Source organism: Oreochromis aureus, linkage group 2 (genome assembly GCF_013358895.1).
Source record: "Oreochromis aureus strain Israel breed Guangdong linkage group 2, ZZ_aureus, whole genome shotgun sequence".
NCBI classification, from domain to species: Eukaryota; Metazoa; Chordata; class Actinopteri; order Cichliformes; family Cichlidae; genus Oreochromis; species Oreochromis aureus.
In genome coordinates, this window is record NC_052943.1 from 10,384,609 (window position 1) to 10,406,386 (window position 21,778).

The 21,778-nt window shown below is 42.4% G+C and overlaps 2 protein-coding genes across 5 annotated transcripts in view; both read right to left on the reverse strand.

Annotated features, from left to right (window-relative positions):
• col23a1a (collagen type XXIII alpha 1 chain a) overlaps positions 1–12,987 on the reverse strand; it is a 127,265-nt gene extending 114,278 nt beyond the window's left edge. For all 3 annotated transcript variants that reach the window (XM_039617363.1, XM_039617367.1, XM_039617360.1), the window contains exons 1-2: positions 12,162–12,987; positions 11,527–11,596 (exon numbers count right to left, since the gene is read on the reverse strand). In XM_039617363.1, the coding sequence (XP_039473297.1) occupies positions 11,527–11,596; positions 12,162–12,455 (364 nt within the window). In that variant the 5' untranslated portion in view covers positions 12,456–12,987. The remainder of the gene's footprint in view (positions 1–11,526; positions 11,597–12,161) is intronic.
• A 466-nt stretch (positions 12,988–13,453) lies between these two features.
• Positions 13,454–21,490, reverse strand: clk4a (CDC-like kinase 4a). Of its 2 annotated transcripts, XM_031750960.2 has the most exons (13): positions 21,354–21,490; positions 19,981–20,141; positions 17,108–17,345; positions 16,345–16,441; positions 15,973–16,039; positions 15,725–15,841; positions 15,460–15,626; positions 15,257–15,351; positions 15,035–15,164; positions 14,867–14,949; positions 14,699–14,778; positions 14,470–14,560; positions 13,454–14,227 (listed from the first exon to the last, which is right to left on the reverse strand). In XM_031750960.2, exons 2-13 carry the CDS (start codon positions 20,139–20,141, stop codon positions 14,018–14,020), a joined length of 1,536 nt encoding a protein of 511 aa, XP_031606820.1. In that variant the 5' UTR covers positions 21,354–21,490; the 3' UTR covers positions 13,454–14,017. The 2 variants fall into 2 exon arrangements, with proteins under 2 accessions (XP_031606820.1, XP_039473311.1); XM_039617377.1 differs by lacking the exons at positions 16,345–16,441; positions 19,981–20,141; positions 21,354–21,490 and having other exon boundaries at positions 17,108–17,246.
• Between the last annotated feature and the right edge of the window lie 288 nt (positions 21,491–21,778).

Consider the following 21,778-nt stretch of genomic DNA (forward strand, 5'->3'; position numbering starts at 1 on the left):
TGTGAACAGCCTGTCAGCGGCACAGACTATTTACAGATATGGGCCCAGTTAAAATGACAGGAGGGACCGACGCAGGGCCAAAATAGAAGTGAGCTGGCAACAACAGCTGTCTTTGTGTCTCAATGAGCTAAATATACGTGACGATTATTCCAAGACAGCATACAATGACAGGTTTCACATTTCCCCGTTTTCTAACTTTCCTCCTCCGTTAAGTATAAACTCTTGGTTTTTTTTGAAAGAACTTCAACCTCTATCTCCTGATGAATGGCACAATCCACAATGGCTCCACTCGGTGACACTAAATCAGGTTAAAAAAAGATAACAAGCACAGATGTTTGTAAGATTTTTTTCTTTTTGCTCTGTCCTAATCCCGTTAGACACAAATACACATAAATTCAGTGCAAAAACCTGACATGTCCCGGTTGAGAGGCCTTATTTTGAAATGTTAGGCCTACTGTCGTGTCTAGGCCATGACCCAGGGGAAAACATGAAAGGCAATCGGCCAGTTTGGAGAGGCCAGCATTAATGAAGTAGTCAACGAGCAGGGGAGAAACAAGAGGACAGACACAGCATTACATGCTAAAGGCTGACCCCACTTTACTGAGGTCCTGCAGAGAGGAGGGGGAAAGAAGCGAGAGGAGGCAGATGGGGAAGAGGCAGTAAAGTGAAGAACAGGAGGGGAGACACCACAAAGGAAACTCCCAACATGAGGATAATGTTTGAAAAATACAGATAATAGATGGAGTGTTATGCTGAAACATTCCTGGGAGGGAACCGGGAAGTGAAAAAGATGAGGTGAAGCAGGAAAAAAAAGATGTTAGGAGGTGAAATAGTCGCAGAGAAAATGGGTCTGTGCCCCATTCAGACTTTATCTGTTTGCATGGAGAGCACACAAACTTTGACACCCTCCTACCCCCAGCATGTCCTGCAGTCAGTCACCCTCCCTCTGCATTTTTCTGCACGTGGACTACTCCTCTCTCTCTCACACATACACACAAACAAGCATTCAAGATGTGCACTGAGCAAAAACCCTGCACAGGAAAGACAAGCATCAGTGCACTTATGCTCCATTTACCACTGTCTGTCTTCCCAATAGAGGAGGACACAGAGACAGACTGAATGAATGTTAACACGGTTTAAAGGGTCATGCAAGATGACGGGCTGTCCAGCTGATCTGCCACGTGAGAGACGCTCGTCAGGTCTGTCTGATTTGATCAAACCTGCTGCCCCGAATAAATCAATGAGAGCTCCATGGCGCCAGGAAATCTGTCTCCAAGAAACCTGCTTGTTAAAAAGAGTCAGTCACATTCCTGTTTCCCGAATGAGCCAGGTACACTAGTTGTTCAAAACTGGGGTCTGAAAAAAGAAAAATAGGATAGCGTTGGGGTTTTCTGGAAATTACAGTAGGTTGGCTCTTCACAGGAGAATGACAGCACCAAAAATAGTTGTGTGTTTTTCTTTTCATACAACCTCAAGAGAAAGCAACCAGAAAAGGAAAATAAGGTGCTTGGCTGAGAGTTCATCTTAAAGTTTCCACAAGCAAGGTGAAACAGATTTGGATGAGTTAACAGGCAGACAAGGCCTCACTAACAAGCGACAGATCAGAGCTCGCAGCAGCAGCCGACTAAACGCGATTTAGAAACTGAAAAATGTGTCAGAGGTGTTACTTTAGAGCAAAGCAGCTGTACCTGCAGTCAGCTGGTTTTCACTGGTTAGGCTTGTATTAGCTTTCATCAGAACCATTTTTAAAAATCTAATAAATTCCACTGTTCTTCTGTAAAAACACACACCCAGACAAAAATCCACAAGCTAGAAATCCTACCTCCCATCTCCAGCCTCATACCATAACATCTTAATTTTCCTCGCTCATTTGAACAACCGCAGTTTTCTCTCATCTGTGCCAGCTTTTTTTCTTTTTTTCCCCTCCTCCCCCTTCTTAGACAATAACACCGCATGTCAAGCCAATTCTTCCAATTAAGAGTACACTAGAGAATCGCTTCTCACTGGTGGTTTGGCTCCGACGCTCAGCGCGTTTTATGATGAGCAGCTTGAATTGGGTCAGATCTCCTTACTGGCTCATTGCGCGTTATAAACACGTTGCCCGTTTAAGATCCAGTTTGAGCGGTTATAGATGTGTATACATTCGCTTTTGGTTTAAAAACAGCCAATCTGTGCTCCGAGTGTAAAAGGAATCATATGGAGCTCCAGGCAGGGCAGGAAATGCTGCATGCCAAGAGAGTGTTGCAGTAACACCATATTTGCTAATTGGTAAAGGACAGAGAGCAATTTAAAGTGACAGAAAGACTTTGGTTTCATTTGTCTACTTCACATCTTAAATCCCATTCATGGGAATCACATTGCACACATTAGTCTCTCTGGCGCTTCCTCGGGCCGCTGTCTTGTTCTCCCCGTTCTCTCCACTCATCCCAGTCTTTGTCCTTGTTCCAGATCACACATCAGAACCACATGAAAGCGAGAAAACACTCGGAGTAAATAAACAGAGCTAAAGTGGAGACTGCTCAGTTCCTAGTGTGAATCCCCGGCTTTAAGGAGTATCAACAGCAAGCAGAAGACTGACGGTGGAAAAAAACAAAAACTTGAGCATGCATCTGTGCTGTTTTGTGGTTCTATGTTTAAATGGGTTGCAAGCCTCTTTCTATTGATGTGCGTTGACGCTGCAACCCCTGAAACAAAATACTGTGACACAAAAATGCGCAAACACGCTGATTGGATCCTTCTTACATACTTCCGATGCTCCGTCTGTGTAAACGCTATGTGGGAAGAAGAGCGGCATTTGCGTGCTAAATACTGAGAGGGAAAAGTAGGAAAAGCAAGTAAGAGAAACAAAATTTGGATGCAGGCAGGGAGAAAATGAGAGGAAAGAGATGGTAGACCTGATAGATTGTCCACATGTTCAAGTCAGATATTCCATGTGTAACCCAAGCTGACTGGACATCTGTGATATACTCTCCTGGCTCCCAAAATGCACTCAGGACTCGTTTTATTATGATTCCTGAGTGGAACAGCAAATATGCAGATAAGAAGTCCCTGCAGAGGCTGGCAATGGAGATGGGCTGTCGGGTGGTATGCAGAAATGTGGGGAACACACACGTGCACACACACAAGGTGAGCCCACACATATAGACACGCACACAAAACAAGCATACGCTCGCACACAAGCTTGCTCAGTATGTAAAAAACAGATGGAACGCTGATAAAAAGTTTCAACATGTGCAATATACTTTGCTATTCTAAGTTTCTCCATTTCCTCCTCCTCGCCCCCTCCCACCCCCGCCCCACCTCCACCTATGCCTCCATCCGGGCCAAGCAGTTAGAGAGTGAGCAGCAGCAGCAACAGCATTCTTGATACAAATCAAGTGTTTCAATTTAATAGCAGCAAATCAAGTGTGTGTGTGTGTGTGTGTGTGTGTGTGTGTGTGTGTGTGTGTGTGTGTGTGTGTGTGTGTGTGTGTGTGTGTGTTTTTTGTGTGCACATAAACACACATTTAGCTCAAATTATCACATTGCTTCACCCTGAGGCCCGCTGGCAAACATTCACCCAAAATCGGTGACCCCCACGTAGAGACATACAGCTTGAACACGCACAGACTTCTGCCCAAGTTTGGCCGGCGATCAGATCTATTTACGGGGTCATTTTTGGTATGGTTATTAGGCGCGACGTCGGGTTGGCGGACCACTGCGTGCGAAATCCTCAAATCAGTGAAGAGAAACCTCAGAGAGATGAATGACTCCATCGGCGGGACAGGCCATTTCACATAGAGTGATGCTGATCGTTTAACTGCAGCCACTGTGGCTTAGTCTTAAGCCCTGCATGTGTTACATATGGTTGTAAACATGAGAGCAGAATGACTGCGAGTTTTGCTTGGCTAACTTTTGCCATTTTTGATTTTTAATTTATTTTTTTTTTAAACCAACCCTAAAAAATAAACCCCAGCTCATATTGTTCATCTTATTAGAAATGCAATCATTCAGTCAGCAGGTTATAGCCTTAAACAGCTACTGCTCCTCTTCACCAGTAGCTATAATACAAGACAACCTTGGCCTGTACCTTCAGGGACTCCCCACTTATCCCGTGAAAGTCCCCCTGCATCTCCTCATCGTCTGTTTACAGCATGTGTGATAACAAGCTCCATTCCCCCCGCCTCACTTCTGGCTGAACTCTGGGTTAATGTATACACTGACTGACCCAGTGTGGATGTACAGCAGCCTCAGACCAACCAGATCGTGAGCTAAATATAAACTCCTGAAATCATAAATATTGAGCAGAATGATGGGGGAGGGGCTGCTCGTAGGAAACAGAGACATTGGGCGGGGGGGGGGGGAATAACAGACAGAAAGACATATTTGGAGAGGTCAAACATAGAGAGAAAGAGCGAGAGCAGACCTGAGACAAGTAAATAAACCGCTGCTCAAAGTGGGGGTGTTAAGTTGTTGAGAGCTATACTGCACTCCCTGCTATGACAGAATAACATGCACCAGTGGTGCCGAGGGCCCGTTCAAAGGTTTCAGGCCCAGTTTTATGAGCTCAGCTCTCATTAAAGAGGTGCCGGGAGAGTGGAGTCCATCCAGGAGCTTTTACGCTGAGCAGGAGCACGTTTGCCACAGTGTGACCATCTGGATCACCAGTGCTCTTCTTCACATCTCCAACAGCCGTTCTGTGACTCCCAAAGAGAGATATACCCTGACTGTTACTACCAGTCTGCGTCTGGAAGGATAAACAGTATCCTCTGCACCATCCCTGCCTATCTGCTTGTCTGGGTTCATGTCCAGAGATGCTAACTGCCCAATAAATCCAGGTGTGTTTGCACGAGTGCCGTCCCGCAGCTGGGGTCAGCCTTGTTACATTCCTGACAGATTAACTGGGCTGTAAAAATGCAGAAGGGCTGATATGGGATACTCATTTCTGTCGATCTTTATTCTTTAATAGAGGATAAGAGCGTTCAAGTGAAAACACACTTTAAAAGACATCACGATGAGGTGTTTCAGATCTTTGTGAATACAGAGAAATAATTAACAAGAATCAATTAAATTTATATAAAACAGGTTCATACTGTAGCACAGAAAGGGGCTGTTTTCATCATCACGGTGCTGTCAGCCAGCAGGAGCCCACATGGTGGTGTTAAAGAGTTTTTTTGCTCCCCCATTAAAAGGCTATTCACCTTGTCACCTGCCACTTGTGATAATTAAAGAAAACACGTTAATAGTTTCCACATTTGGCACTGCGTGTCTGCTCTGCACCACTCTGCAAGTTCCTGCAACTCCTAATTGCAAAACCATACTTTCTTGTCCTGAAAATATGGACTCCCTGGAAAAAAAAAAAGTATTTTTTTTCCATTACTGATTATTATGAAAGAAAATATGAGACAAAATGTCCCAAACACATCTTAAAATACCAGAATATCTAGTATGGATAAACTAGAAATACTCAATAGCTATAATAAGTGCTGTTTTGCATTTAAAGTAATCCTCTAAAGGCCATCTGCTGAGTTTCCAGCCAAAGAAACACCATGGATACTTCTGTGGTGATGCTTCTAAATCAACCCAGGGCTAAAGAAATGAATTACATCCCTGTGGTTTAACACAACATTTGATGCTTTTGATGCATGCTGGTCTGCTGCAAACAATGGCTGTTTTCAAATCATGCCCATCAGACAAAGCATTACTGTGTGAAAAGCAGCACATCAGATGTTCTTCAAAGTCTAGCTGTACTTTGATGCCATGTGCATTTGAAATGATTGATATCTGATTTTATATTTCCCGCTGAATCGCTTTAACTTTTCTTTTAAGTAGCATTTGATGTTAAAAGATGTTTAAATAAAGCAATTTTAAAATAGCTTGTTGATTCAGTTCACAATGTACAATAAACCTCAAAAATGCAGAATTTTATTTTTAAGTCAGTGTCCATCTGTGGTAAAAAATAAACATCTAATTCATGTTTGTGTTGGGGATGTGTTCAAAACTGATTCTTTTATTTAATGCCCTCGCACCACTGCTGTGCCGCGCTTGAGAAACTGCTCTCAGCTCTCTACTTGTCTAGAAAAACACTTTATAAATATAAACATGTCCTTAAATAGCTGTTGCTCATTAGCCGGCTCCAGCTATTTATTGGGCTGACAACATTCAAAACAGGTGATTTTCCCCCTGCTAGCCAAGAGGTGACGATGCTTAAATATGTACACATGGATGCAAAGTTCTTTAAATAAGCCATAATCTGTGCTTCCTCCTTTAACTGCTTCACATCATTTCCTGCTTTTAATGGCCTCGGTCAATTCTGACAGATAATATGATAACATGCCAGCAGATAATTGCATCCAGAAACCTTTATTGTGAATCAAGACTACGATCCCAGGGCAGATCGCTGCGTTCAGACAGTTTTTCGTTCTCCTGGGGTCCGCGTGGGCCTTGCCGCCTGGCCGGCCTGTGTCCAGCCAGGAAGAATGTTGGCCCCGCTGTTAAATGTTGTGGTTTCACAAAGCTAACTTTAATAAAAAGAGCTGCTGAGAGACAGAGAGGGGAGACGTGTGGACGTTTTTCTCTGCGGTTATGTAGTGCAAGTGTGTGTGTGTGTGTGTGTGTGTGTGTGTGTGTGTGTGTGTGTGTGTGTGTGTGTGTGTGTGTGTGTGTGTGTGTGTGTGTGTGTGTGTGTGTGTGTGTGTGTGTGTGTGTGTGTGAGAGAGAGAGCTAATCGATGGTCAGAAGGGCTCACACATGGATAAAAATGTCCACACCTGGAGTGGATTCCACCAGCTGTGCTTCAGTCTGACTTTAACGAAAATGTTTTGGTGAACATGAACACATGAACATCTCATATAGAGACGAGTCGTCTCTTCACTTCACTGACACCATCTTGGTTCAGCCACATAACAGATGAAGCACTGGCACTCACCCTGGCTTACCAAGATCGCTCTAACAAGATCATAACAGACCAAAAGTTATGTAAAGAAGACGTAAACTGAGAAGGCTCAAACTGTACTTTTGTAAAACACACACATCAAACTGTGGGAATAATACATTTACTTCATGACTTCCTTCTTGCATTGCTGATTGGAGTCAGTCACACAGCACCAAACTTCACACAGCTTCCCTTTAAAGCCACAAAGGTTTCCTACAAGTTTTTCACATGTGCAAAAGTCCTCCCTGTAACCCGTTACAAGACTTTAAATGTATAAATTCAGCAATTTCCCCTTGTAACTTTTAATGGTGCAGCCATTAAAATTACTTGTTTGACAGTGACTACCAGTTAAAAGGCTTTGATCTAGAGACACCTCTTGAACTCAATCGCTGCACTCAGCGCATGACTTCAGCAATGCAGACGTAGCCATCGCCAAAGTAAATATCTCCAGCTATCTAAGAAGCAGCATTCCGCTTTCCTCCTACAAATAAACTGAGTACACTTAAGCCTTCCAAGATCATCTTCCAAATAAGAAAAAATTAAGATACATCACTTATTTTTATTCCCCTTCTTAACGACATGTCAGCCGAAGCAAAAAAGTAACTTGAAGACGAAATGCTGTGGAGCTGCTGTCCATGTGAAAATGATGTGTGTAGTCTTTTGGGATGTATCCTAAATGCGAAGCAGGCTGTCGGACAGCACAGGAGGGAAGAGGGAAACATTCTACTTCCTTTCAAATAAAAGACCACCACACACACTGGTGTCTTACTGAAATATTCTTTTCAAATAATTACATTTAATAAATAGCTTAGAGTGCACAGAGGTGTAAATCTATTTAGCTTGTATGTTCACCTCATGAAGTACAGTATGTGAAGTAAAACAGGTGCAAAGAGAAAAAAAATAGGTCAGCTGGATGTAGAACATATTTTTATTCTGCACTACAACTTTGCCTGGAGCAGAAGAAGATTTATGCTGGAAAAAAGGAGCTGTGGTCCAACTGATATCTGCAAGTATGAGTATGTGTGCACAGACAATTAACTCTGTGTGCCAGCAGGACAGAAATGATTTTGTCTCCTGAAAATTGTCCATTTTACTCCCCCTTTTTTTTGAAAACCCCTCTCCCCTGTGGCATCAGGTTATTACTTGTTACCACAGGGGAGAGGATATTGATGCCATATGATACCTAAAGCAATGTATTCAGTCACCTCAAGACATAATAAACCATGTACCTGCAGACATCAAAATAAACACAAGTACTAGAAATACATGGGTGCGAGTACAAACACAAAGTCAAAGGACTCACAATCGTGCACAAAGAGCTGGTTATGTGCTCCGGTCCAGCCCAAAGCTACAGTGTAACAGATCTAAAACATGGCCTACAAAAACAAAATTTCCTGCTTTTATTGTTTTAAAGTGGTCATTAATGAAACTTATATGTGTTCTTCCTGTGGCAATACGTTGCATAGGTAGCAGCAAGCTTCCTGTCTGATTTATTATGGCTTTTAAACAAAATTCAGCCTGAAGGGAGGGGTGATTGCTGGCCCCGCTGTGGGTCTCCATCTCCCAAAAGACTTTTCTCCATCCCCGCCTCCAGGTGGTAGAGCACGGTGCTGGGCAATGAGTGCATTCAGCTGCCCTTAAGTGAGAGTGAGAGGCCAATCCCATGCCGGGATGTTTAACGCCAACAGAGTGCAGGAGGGTTTCACACAAGATGTAGTGCATTTCTCAGGCGATTAAACATCACCCTGCTGCAGAAGGCGTCAAGAGTATATATATGTAGGACTTCTGTTGGCATCGGCACATGTTAAATGCATGAAGGAATCCCTCCGTGAGAATGCTCTGGCAATTACTACGCACAAACACTCAAGGGGCCCCGTGCTCCCATTTAGTGTGCTAATGACCTCTTCTTATCTCATGGAATCTAATCTGACTGCACAACCAGGGGTCTGACCTCGTGGCATCACATACAAGAACACCACAGACTCTCACAGATGCATTAGGCACACTGAAGGAGCTCAGTCCTCACGTATAGCAGAAAACAAGCACAGCACACATAAAACAACATATTTTTAACACCCATTCATTCAGCAGAGCCATCGCTGGCTGCTGACTCAGGTTTATTTATAGTCATTTTCAGGCTGGTACTCGCCAAAGTGCTGGCAGACTTTGTGCCCCCTACTACGTATCAGACCTGTTAAACAGCTTTTAAGCGCAATTTGCTTAGATGACAATACACTCCTTCCTCGCGGGACACATGCTGTCCCCACATGATTCGAATTAGTCGGGGCACCGTAGAGGTGTTGTGCTCATGTGTAAGTAATGAACGCCTGTGTACGCGAATGTCTGTGTACGCCTGTGTGCATGTGCTGCTTGAGTGTGCGTTGAGGGTGTAGGCGGGTGTTAATTGCAAACACCTGAAGCTCGTAAGCAGAGCTGCATTTAGTGACAGTTTGACTTAACAACGGCTGGCCGTGCTGTATCTGTGAGCACACAGAGGAGGCCCAGTGCTGCTGCCTTTAGGAGGACGCTGGAGGTAAATGTCCCTGAAGGGAAAGCGTGAGGGACATTACCATTTACAGTCAGTGGGTCTGCCGGCCTTCACAATCTTTACTACTTTTTTTTTCCATTAGAGGAACATCTTTCAACTAAAAAGTGTCAACCAACAGTTCTGCATCATCCTTTCCAACGCTGCTGCACAGCTGCTGCCCCCTGTTGGGCTCCTGGCCTCATGCTTAGTGAAAGGTGAGCACCCTGATGTGGAGGGCATGGGCACGGACTTAATGGCAGAAATGCCACTCATGCAGTGTGGTAGTTTGTGTCTCACACGCATACAAGCAGAAATACCTTGGCCTGTGATCCTGGTGGTAAGAGAATCAAGTTTCAAGCAGCGAGAGTTGGTACCAAAGGGGAGAAGATGGTCTTATCTTACAGTGTCGCATTAAGAGAGAGAGAGGAGCCCCCCCCTTCCTGTCGGCCCCTCAAAGGCTCGGAGACAGAAACTCAGACTTGCACCACACACGCAGCCACATGGGACCACGACGTGAAGCGCAAACCCTCATCCAAGGACGCAGACAAATACGCGATACTTTTCATAAAAACGTGCAAAAAGAAGAAGAAAAGCATTTATTTTCTGGAAATCCCTCCTTAGAAATAAACACATTTTTATAGAGAAATGTTAACAAGTCTGTGTTGAGCAATCAAATCGCTGAGACGTGGAAAAAAAATAGATGTCCACAAGCATTCTATTGCATCAAAGCCGCAATAAACAAAATAGCCTTTTGTTTCGACAAAAACAAACCACCACATCTAGAGAGGACTTTAAATAGACTCCTGAAGAGTTGCTATGGATCGTATCAGTGCCAAAACCACTCGATTACGCAGCAGTTTACGAGATTTATAGGAAAACGAGGGGGCAACATGTGACACAATAATAAGATCTAATGGAGTAAAAACATCTCCTATGCATTTCTTACAAAGTGTGTGCTGCATACGTCTGATTTAAGAGTGCTTGGAGTGCAACTGCATTCAATAAATCCATATATAATAAATCTAAAACCTAAATTAGCAGTATCAGTATCTCCTCTAACCCAGCAGACAGCACCAACAAGCTTTTCTCGGCAGAGCACGCTTCTGGATGGAAAGCACAAAGTGTTGAAAGCGGGCCAGAAATTCCACTTGTGAATGTTTTCACCTGTTCTTATTGTTGCACAGCTATTCACGCCCAGAAACACTGAGAAAGAGAAGAACAACAACAACAAAAAGAAGAACCATGCAAGGCAATTTCAAATCTGCAATAAGCACCTTGAAAACTCTACTTCTGGCTTTACCTCTTTATACAAGAAAGCAAGAAAAGAAAGTGTGTCCAAGCAGGGACTGTGGCCAGATTCCACTTGAGTTGCAAGTTTAAGAAAAAGAAAAACAAAAAAACAAAACTGGAATGTCATGAATGCCAACTTCAACACACTCACACATCCTGTTGCTGCTAGCCAAAAGATTTCTGTCAATAAAGAACAGTTTCCCCTTTAAAAGCTCAGCCCAAATGCTCCGTGTAAAGCAGCACTGAGCAGCAGCGTACTCCAGCTGATGTTTATGCATCACTCTTGGCACGCAAGTTGCACCAAACTGCAGTGTAATTAGAAATCAAAGAAATACCTTATATCTTTCTTTAATTTAGAAGGATAATGGGGGAGTGTGTGTGTGTGTGTGTGTGTGTTTGTGTGTGTGTATCATGATGTGGATCACACACTGTTCTCCACCCCAGGAACTATCACTGGCCCTGTAATGAACACCACACGCCAAACGTGGCCTATCTTGGCACAGGACTGCTCCATCTATTAAAGTGGCATAAGGCTGAAATGCTCAGGGATGGACATCCCAGTCCCACTGATTTGTCCCACTGATCTGCTGAGTGTTGAGCTCTACGAGCCCTACCCCAGGCTTTAGGGGGCTGTAATCCTCCACACACACACACACAGACAGACAAACAGAGTCCGAGGGGGGCTGCCAAAAGTGTTTGCAAGCTTAGTCGTTAACGTTTACCTGAGAGTGGTGGGTTTTAGTGTTTTGCTTATGTGTTTTGGTAGGTGGTATTTAAGGTACAGACACACAGGTACCTGGAGGACAGGAGCACTCTTGGCCAACATCCCTCGCTGGCCGCACTTTTGGCGTCAGAGCCACCACTTTCTGCAAAGAAAGAGCAAATTCCAGTACGTTATAAATATGCATGAATGCATTCAGTTGCAAAATAGTACAGTTTCACTAACTCTAAAAGTTCCTTGAGAATGAGATTTCAGTTTAATTTACGAGACAAATGGGACTAAATTGGGATTAAGAGAACAAAATAATGTTATCAAGACATCCAAGTAACAGTTATGAGATCATGATCTTTCTGCTATTATATGCAGCTCCAAATGAGAAGAGTTTGCTTAATTTCTTTTCCATGTGATAACATTTTAGTTTGGTGTCTATCATCAGCGGTTATGTCACCCCATAAAGCGCCGTAACCGCAAACTAATTGGCCAGCTGCATGTTGTCTTTCAATTCCTAACACTGTGCATTAACTGATTTTGGGGTGGTGGTGGGGAGGCAATTAGGGTACAACTACCAACGATTGCCAAGTCTGCCTGCGCACACTACACATGTTCTGCGTTATTGCGCAAAGTTTGGGGAGCACGGGGAGCAGACATCCACACGCACAGCACATGTATTTATCAACGACAATCACTGCGTATCCACAACAGACATGTACCTCTTCCACGAGCTTTCCTATTGGGGCGCTCAACTCTGACAGTAGGGTCCCATCCTCGTTTACGAACGCCCTGTTCGGGTGTTGGAAGATAGACGCCTTGTCCAACTCCATCTGCAGTCGGTTCTCCAGCTGATAGGTCTTCAAGCTCATCAGAAGACACACGGTGATGGAGCTCATCGACATCAGCAAGCACAGAGCGATGGGGAAACCTGGCACCCATCGCTGGCTCCGGGACTTGCGGGTACACTGGCACACCGGCTTACTTTCTCCGATAGAGTCGCCGACCGTATCCATGGTGCGATCCTACTTCAAAGTCCTCTTGCTCAAGAGAAATGGCCAAAATACTTTGTTGTGTTTGGCGTTGTTAAAATATAAACCGTATTCAGGCTCCCAGAGCGAACTAAACGCACTCACACTCCACCACAGCGCAGTGCGCTCGGGGTTCAAAGCGCTGACTGAAATTAGTCCTGGAATAAGAGGCAGCAAAAGCGCGCACTGGGTTTACACCAGATGGGAGTAATCTGGATGCCGGAGAAGACGCGCCTCCAGACTTCCAGGACGCTGTTTTCTGATGAGTATCCTACATGCACGTGCAAGTGCAACTGCCCCCCTAAAAGTTGCACATTCAACTAGTCGAGATGCGCCCGCCCTGAAGACCACGTGGGAGGCTTTGGATTGACAGCTGTAAATAAAACAGATTTGGCTGGAACAATTGAAATCAGTCAGGAAAATCCGGGTTGGTTCCTATGACTTAAATAAAAATTAAGAATATATTATAGCAGTAAACTCTTCCAAGCCATTGCAGTCCGTTTTATTTAAATGAGAGCGGCAGCAGATGATGTTCAGGAGATATGTGGGTGCTCAAGGCTTGTTTTTGTCCAACTCTAATACAAAACAGGATCATTTACAAAGGAGAAAACGAATCTGCGCAGTCTTTAGTGCTGAACCAGTTACTGTCTTTTAATCTTAGAGGACAAAATCATTGCTTTAAAAAAAAGCTTTTTAACTAGTTTGAGATGTAAGTTGATCCACAGAGTCTGACAGTAAGATAATGATCAGGGTTAGGTCACACAGACAGGCTGAAATCTTAGCGCGATGTCCTACTAAGGGGGGAATATTAAGTGATTGTTCTAAGATGGACACGAGGCTCTGGTTCAGCTCAAGCTGCCACAACGGGCTCTAGTAATATTGGCTTCAGACGGTTCAGTTTTTGCAGTATTTTAGCTGTTTGGCGCCATCATGAGGACAAATGCAACTACAGCAACCCATGTACAAAAACCATTTAAACTCAATAGAGTTTGTGATCTGTTGTTTATTGAAAATGTATTTCACAAAAATTTACATAACCATTCAGTGGGGAAAAAACAAAAACTAAAAAACAAGCTTAGTACTATGTACAAGGAATTTCTGCCCCAATCGTTTGTGTGTTTTATTTTATTTTTTTAAACATTAACCCTTAAGAAATTACTCAAGACACTGAATGATTAAGAGATTCTCAATCTGTTCATTCATCAATGACCTATATCCCATTGCAAAGAGAGCACTGAAAAATCTGGACTTCAAAAAAAAAAAGAAGAAAAATAGTTCTTCCAGGATATGTTCAGAAAATACAATTTAAATTACCAGCAAATAAATAGATATCAACTATGGTGGGTTCATTACATCAAAAATGCCAACTATGTAAACATGATTGGTTAACAAATGAGACAAAACAGTTTTCAGGGCAGGACACATCGTAGCGGGGCAGTGGACTGATACAGTCAGCTTATCTACACCTCTCCCAGAGAGGCAGGAAGTAGAGACTGGCCTGAGACAGCCAGGCTCTAAATGAGAGTACATGCCGGAGGTCTACAGGTTCAGGAGCTGTCTTTTTTGCTGCTGTTGCTATTATTACTGCTACTGCGGCTGCTTCTGCTGCTGCTGCCCCTGCTCTTGTGGTAGAATGCGAAGAAGGGGTGTCGGAGGGCTTGCTCGAGACTGAGGCGCTTAGCTGGGTCATACTCCATCATCTTCTCTATCAGGTCAAAAAGCTGCTGGTGGTCTTCGCGCTTTGACATCATGTAATGCTGATGACATAACAAAAAAAAAAAAAAAAAAAGAAGAGAAAAAAAGAATGACAACTGTTAATCAGTTTCTATGGGTTTGTTACTAAAGTCATTGCTTATTGCTTTAGAACAACCAATATTTTACAAATTAAAGAACACAATCGGGATAATTTGACAGACCTGAGAATGTTGATTTTAATATTTTTCGATAAAAACACGTCTCCACCTCTGACTTTCAGTCTCTCCATCGCAGTTATTCTTACCTTGAGGGGTTTGCAGTGTTTCTTGACATATCTCCCAGCAGAGCTATGTACATCCCAATCCAGCTTGTTCCGGTGAACATATCGCCGTTTTCTGCAGAACATTTTTGTTTTTAAAGTCAATTCATTCGACATTGTCAATTCTTTATATAAACATACATAATCACAATTTATATAAGTTCTAGTTCTAAGTAAATAATTTTAACAAGCAGCTTTTTCAAACAACTCTTACTTTGTTTTCTCCAGGAGGTTTGTAGGGATGGGGCCCAGGACTCGCTCCATCATAGCAAGATGCTCTTTGCTGTCATGTGTCTGAATGAGGGAACAATATGACCTGAATTAGTTCAATGTCATGCCAAATGGCAGGAGCATTGTGCACCTGCTCTGTACTGTTACCTACCTGAAAAAGAGTATTTCCCAGATAGTACTCAATGAGTATGCAGCCTACACTCCAGACATCGCAGGAATGATCCCACCCTAGATCTGAAGGACACCATGTAAAATCGTTTAGTCACCACCCCAGGGGTTGTCTCAAGCTTCAGCATGGTGCTTAAAAACAGCTACTTACCTAAAATGACTTCAGGAGCACGGTAGTGACGTGTTGACACCACAGAGGTATGATGCTCGTGGTCATATGTGGCGTTACCAAAGTCAACAATTTTCACATCTGGATTCCTCAACGTTCGTTCATCTCTTTTCTGAGAACAAAATACAACCATAAAGCTCACACAGCTGCTCCCACATATAATATTTCACCTTTTACCAGTATTTGATATCAACGAAACCTTACCATTTCACGATTGTACTCCATATCATACTCTGACTCTATGAAGAGAATATTCTCAGGCTTCAAGTCTGTGTGCGTCAGCTTGTTCTTATGCAGAACTGAAAGACAAGATCACATTTTAAAAAACAAAACAATTTTAACCCTGATCTTTTATGTTATCATACTGAGCTTTCTGCACACAAACAGAGCAAGTATTCATTACTTACATCGTACAGCTCGAATAATCTGGTAGGCCATGTGTCTTATGTGGTCAATGGGGAAAGGCTGGAAGTTGTTTTCCTTGAGGAAATCGTATGTGCTGAGCCCAAGCAGCTCAAAAGCAATACAAATGTGACCATTAAAGTCAAACCAGTCCAGCATATGAACACAAGCGCTTAATGGGAAAGGAAGGAAGAGAGGATGTTAATATACACAGCATGTAGAGCTATATAAATCTAAGTATGTTGTCATTGCTGTGTGATAATAACTTACTATCGCCTATCATTGTCGAGAGAATTCAGCTGTTTAAGGACCTCTACCTCAGACAGAGCTGCCTCTCGGTAGCGGTCTATATTTTTAATGATCTTCAGAGCCACTCGAGCCCCATCACTGAAACAAAAGGAAATACAGGACTTTATATTTAAACCTACAAGTATACAGCAGTAAATGAACACATTACATTAACAGGAACATTTTTCCTTTTCTTTCCAAGCTCCTTAGACTTTCCTGATAGTACTTACTTTGAATGATCAATGCACTCTGCGACTCTCCCAAAGGCTCCCTCTCCTAGAGTACACACAATCTCATCTACAGAAAATAAAGAGTAAAAGTTAGACACCTAGCAATGACAGTAGAAAACTGACCGTTTCCTGGTTCACTGCCTGATGTTACATTGCTCTGTTTAGCTACACTACAGTAAAAGTCTTCTTAAGACTGGCATAAAACTCAGTAAATGTAACACTGACAATCAATGTCTAAACCAAAAATGTAAGTCTACTGGACCAAATATTTCAGCCTCTAAATTAATGTTTGGAAATAAAAACCAGACAACAAGAGAGTGAAAGAGACAAAGTGTGAACAACAGTAGAAAGAAAAGGTATATAATTCTATACATCTCGCTCTTAGCATGTCTCCACTGTGATAGATGAGGTGACCCTCGTCATCATCCTCAAAACTCCTGGATCTTTTCCTGCGGTGATGGCTCCTCCTCTGCACCGGAACCGCCGCAATCCGCCATCACACCAATAACCCATCAGCCAGCCAGCACCAGGCCACCACAATGCGACATCGCCATTCATTCAACCGGACCAAGGGGGGGAGTTGTAGGGGTGGATAGATTCAGCCCGTTCAGTAACACCATCAGGCGAATGGACGGAAGGACGGAGCAGCCAAATTCAAATTCAGCCCCGTCAGAGAAATTGGGCGGCAGCCACCACATAGTGTGTGTTACAGAAGAAAAACATGGCAACAAAATTTACAGATGAGAGACTTTCTCAAAGTAGTACAGAAAAAAAACTAAACTTGATTACAGTCTTTCTACATGTAGCTCTTTTTAACTCTTCGGATACAGCTTTACCATTTACCATCACGTCAAATGACTGCCCACTATGATCACAGCAACAAATAATGAGTCCACTTTTCTCTTGCAAAACTACACTCACAATCCATTACTTCCCGAGGCCCCCCCCCCCAAGCCCCATACGTTTCATTACTGGAAATCATGCTTAATAGTAAGGAGTAGGACACACGCACAGATACAGAAAGACAAAGAAATGGGTGTTAAGCATTGGCTAAACACCAGTGGTAATGATCCTTTCATCTTGGTGGTATAGATAGGAAGGGGCGGGGGTAGAGGGGAGAAGGAAGTTCCCGTACCGAAGAGGACATGTGGCGAGAGTGGCTCCGCTGGCGCCTTCTATCACGGTGCCTACGGCTACGGCTGCTTCGCCTGCTGCGACCGCTACGTGCAGAGGACTTGCTGTAGTGGTGCCAATCGCGGTCTCTCTCCTTGCAGTTGCTTTCATGGCTGTCCTCGTCACAGGCCATGTCCCAGCTATGGTCCCTTTCTCGAGAGTCCAGTCTCTGGTTCAGATTACGGGTCTCTAGGTAGTGCCTGCAGTCAAACAAACGAGAACACAAACAGATGAAAAACACGCATAAGGGCTCAGGTAAGAACAGTCCAGTTCCTTGTTTGTGATCAAGCTCTAAACTGAAGACTGGATGTGAGAGTGCTAATGATACGCTTATTGCCTGACACCCTATCCAGGAGCCTTTTATGTAACATTTGGAATTAGCAACCTACTGGTTTACAGCCACCAAACACCTCGCATCCTGTTCAATAAGGGGTTCAACTAAAGAAAGCAAATTTATTCATAGATTCATCAAAAATACCCCAATCGCAAGTTGGCAAAACAACATGTAACACCACACTTCTGGGCAATTTTTAACATTTATACAGCTTTTCATTGGCAGCCCAAAGCACGTCCTCTTAATAAGGCATTCACCTTGACAGAGAGCCACATTGGCAGAGTTCAAGTGCAAGACATTGATAGTTGATGGTGCGAAATATAATCTGCGATTCCACACCTGTGCATCTTGGAAGCTGGTAGTCAACACCTTCATGGTACCATTTGAGCCAATAGAAAATCTAGTGTTAGAAAACTCCATTTATTCCTTGCATAATTGTTTACTTGCATATACACATACCTTACTCGCCATTTCCTCAATAAGGCTGAAAGTTTCCACTAACTTGGAGCAAACTCCCACCCAGCATGTGATTTTAGCACCTAAGCATCTAAAAAAGACCAAGAAACCCTTAGAGCCTTAGCACCCTGGTGGTGTCAAGTGTCTTCCAAATGAAGTCTGCCTCTCTACAGAATTAAAATTAGAGTAGATCTGGAAAACATCTAATGTAACCTTATGAATCATCATGCATACTCACAAAAAGCTGGGAATGGCAAAACGAAAGTCTCCAACCCACTTTATTTTGAGTTTTGTGTTATTGAAAAAAAAACAAAAAAACAGACAGAATACTGACAGTTTAACATGCACATTTAGAGTGTTACACACGGTTGTCTATGACACATGAATCATTTAAAAAAAAAAGAAAAAAGAAAAAACGAAGTTCATGGCACCAGCAGCGGGGAGGGATGTGCAATGTAGCCTAAGTATCAAATCACTGATTTTGCCTGTTTATGGAAAGATGTGGCCTGTGACGAGCATTGCCATGAAGGTTGAAACGCTGTAAACATGACCTTGGTGAACATGACCTTGGTGAACACATTAAGTAAATGAACACTGAGTTTAAGTGCTCATTATCCACTTGTATTATGGAGTATGCCTGTACAAGACAAAAGACCCAGGGTGTTCCAACAAGCTGAACAAGCAGAGCAAAGTAAATAAACTGTAACAAGTCACCTTCAAGTACTCCACCCACAGTCAACACCAATTCCCCTGCTCATCAAAACAAGAGTTTACAGGGCTTCTAACGCAATATGCCAAACCATTACTTCCAGCTCTAGATTGAGTCACACACCATTGCAGGCTTTCATTCAAATTGGCTCAAGTTTGATTAACGTATAATGTAAAAAATATCCTGTGTACAATACATTCAGTATGCATCCAGCTCAGCACCTACTCCTGTCTACCAGCAGTTACAGAGACAGTGAAGACTTGCAGTGTTACAAAAATATATTTACATAAATTTGTCAGTTATGAAAAAATAAACCACTATAGATTAATACCAATTTATCCTCATTCAAAATGGGCCTTTAGGGGTTACTACACATAAGCACTATTTGTCCACAGACTGTCAAGCAGTCCTGTTATTTAGAGCCATTTGATTAAAGAGTGAATTTATATATCATGTTGGTGGAAGGAGAAAATCTCTGATGGACATCCTTTTATTTTTAAATGCAGGAAAAACCTTTAATGGTTTGTAAATATACTGCATCAGCCACATTGAGTAGGCCGGTATTGGTTACTTGTCCCATATCGTGTTTTTGTGCTTCTCATAACTTCACAGCAGCACAAATTGACTCATCAAGTACTGGTTGAAGGTAGATTCATTTTTATTTTTAATTACAGCTTATCTTCACAGTTAACAGTTTTCCCCCAGTGTAACACTGTGTAACAACTACGCTTTTTTGTGTCAAGATATGTACAGGTATTTTTGGCATTCGTGCTGATCGAGCTTCCCAGTTCAGGAGCTGTATATTTGGTTCTATGTTCTATTTTTTTTTTTTTTTTTTTTTTTAAAGACCACTCAATCAAAAGTTTGCTATCAACTGTTGCAATCATTATGCAATGCCAGATTATACAAACAGTCTTTCCACAAAACATAACTTCCGCCACTAGAGGTCTCTCAAAACAATAACATCCAGTCTGATGACCTTGTGCAGTAGCAGGGGATCATTTTGTCTTTACAAGTCCCCATGAAAATCTTTCCAACATGAACTTTGTTCACAAGTGAAGTAATGTATTACAGGTTTTACTCATGTTAGGTTTAGTTGGGTCAGACACCCATCATACCAAAGATTAGCTACACGTGTCGTTGCTAATGTTTGACACACCTGACAGGCAAACCAATTTAAATGCAGTTACGTAGTATAACAGTATCAGTTTCACTGTGTTTAACGATTGTTTGAAATATGTGGGATACTAGTAAATGAAAAATATAACACTACTGGACCTCCAAGACATGTTATAGAATTTGAATTGGTATCCTATAAATGCTGACAGATATTTACCCCTCGTAGGTCTTGTGGTGTCGGTGAGTTCTTCGAGATTTGTTTTCTCTTTCACTGCTGTGTGAATCTCGCCTCTTTCGCTTACGACACTCCATCCTCTCTTCCCAGCTGTACTCATCGAGCCAGATGCCAGGGGAGCGCATTCGCTTTGAGTGGCGCATCTGGAAGACATGATGGGTAAAGATAATTTAAAAAAAGAAAACAAACAAACAAAACACGTCAATTGGGTAGAACGGAATTCTACTCAAACTTCAGAAAGTGTTAAATCTGATTATTTATCATCTAGTGCACTGTATCCTACTGGTCCATGGTCACATGACCTCAGCTACAGGATAAACAGCTTCCTAGAAAGAGCCTTTATCCTGCTGGCAGACATCCAATATCCTGCATTACACGTGAATGAAGAAATTGTAGCTGAAATGTAAGTACTAATGACTAAGCAAATAACGCTGAAATCATTAACATAGATTTAACACTGAAGAACCTTAATAGGAATTTAATTTCTAGAAAATTATGTGAATATGTTCTGAATTCAGCTTATAGTGAGCACTGATTTAAACTTTTTTTGTTCTGTTCATGTAACCGTAAATCAACACCCTACAACAACAGCCACATTAGCAACCTGAACATAGGACCCGAGCCTTTATTAACTATTATAGTCACATTTTACGTAAGCTGTTCGGGGTAAAAGACAAAACAGGTAAATGGACAATAAGAAAACTAAATTTCGCCTAGTTTAAGGGGATTTATCAAAAATATCAAATATTTCATAATATGTGATGTTTGCTGGGTAAAGACGCATTAATACAACTGCAAAGCCCCAACAAACAAGTTCTGAGGCCGAACGTGGACGTATGGTCGACGTTTTCACAATGACCCGGTAACCGCAAAGGGCCTTTAAGGGCTCCACGTTGTCCATCTACTACCTGCGTTTCTCGCTTGTATTTGCACAGACTGTAAGAACTTTCAATCAAACACAATCAGAAACTTTTGTTTATTGCTTGTGTAAAACTGCTTAGCAGTGTAGGGATAAAGCAGCTTAGCTGCAGTTAGCTTGTATTGCACACGTCGAGTACTTCAACCACCGCGAATGGTACTTTAGCAGGCTAATTTCATTGAAATAAACATTACATTACTATCTGATCGTACTTAAGAGTGAGTAACATTGTAGAAAGCAGCGCATCATATTCGGTTCAGCCAGTTAAAACATTTCCGAGGAGATGGCAGTTAATAATCAGACACGCAACTACCATGTTAGCAAGGCGTCGACTCTTATAGAAGCTCAAGAGCAAACGCCAGCAGTAAAAAATACCCAATGACTGAAAAAAACCGGACCAAATAGTAATTTTCAGAGACAGGAGAATTCGTCTTACCTTTATTTCACAGTTACAAGTTATAAAGCCGATACTTTTGCGGCTGTGTGGAAAAATACGGACAAAGAAAGCGGAAAAACGGACCGTCCAGCCGTCTTCAAAAATGGCGACCTTCCGTAGAATCCGATGGAACTTTCTAAAACACATTCCATGACGCAATGCACAATAACAACGCCTATCGCAATGCCTTCTGGGACTTGTTGTTCTACGCTGAGTCTTTCAGACAGCCCACAACGAATTAGTTTTCCTGAACTATGGCGCAAAAAAAGAAAAACATTTTTTATAATCATAATAATTGTATTACTTAAAGAATCCAATGTTAAATAATAAACAGCTATTTCAGGGTGTTTTTAGTATCTTGCCTTACTTACTAGGAAATAATTTTATTTTGATTTTGCAGTAGGAACAAACACAGCATCTTTCAA

What these genes read in the sequence shown, in the direction of transcription:
- clk4a (XM_031750960.2), bottom strand. Translation starts at nt 20,141, where the DNA reads ATGCGCCACTCAAAGCGAATGCGCTCCCCTGGCATCTGGCTCGATGAG. An exon ending in GATTATTCGAGCTGTACGAT is followed by an intron (nt 15,352 to 15,459) that starts GTAAGTAATGAA and finishes CTTGTCTTTCAG; the next exon opens with TTCTGCATAAGAACAAGCTG. An exon ending in AACACTGCAAACCCCTCAAG is followed by an intron (nt 14,228 to 14,469) that starts GTAAGAATAACT and finishes TTATGTCATCAG; the next exon opens with CATTACATGATGTCAAAGCG.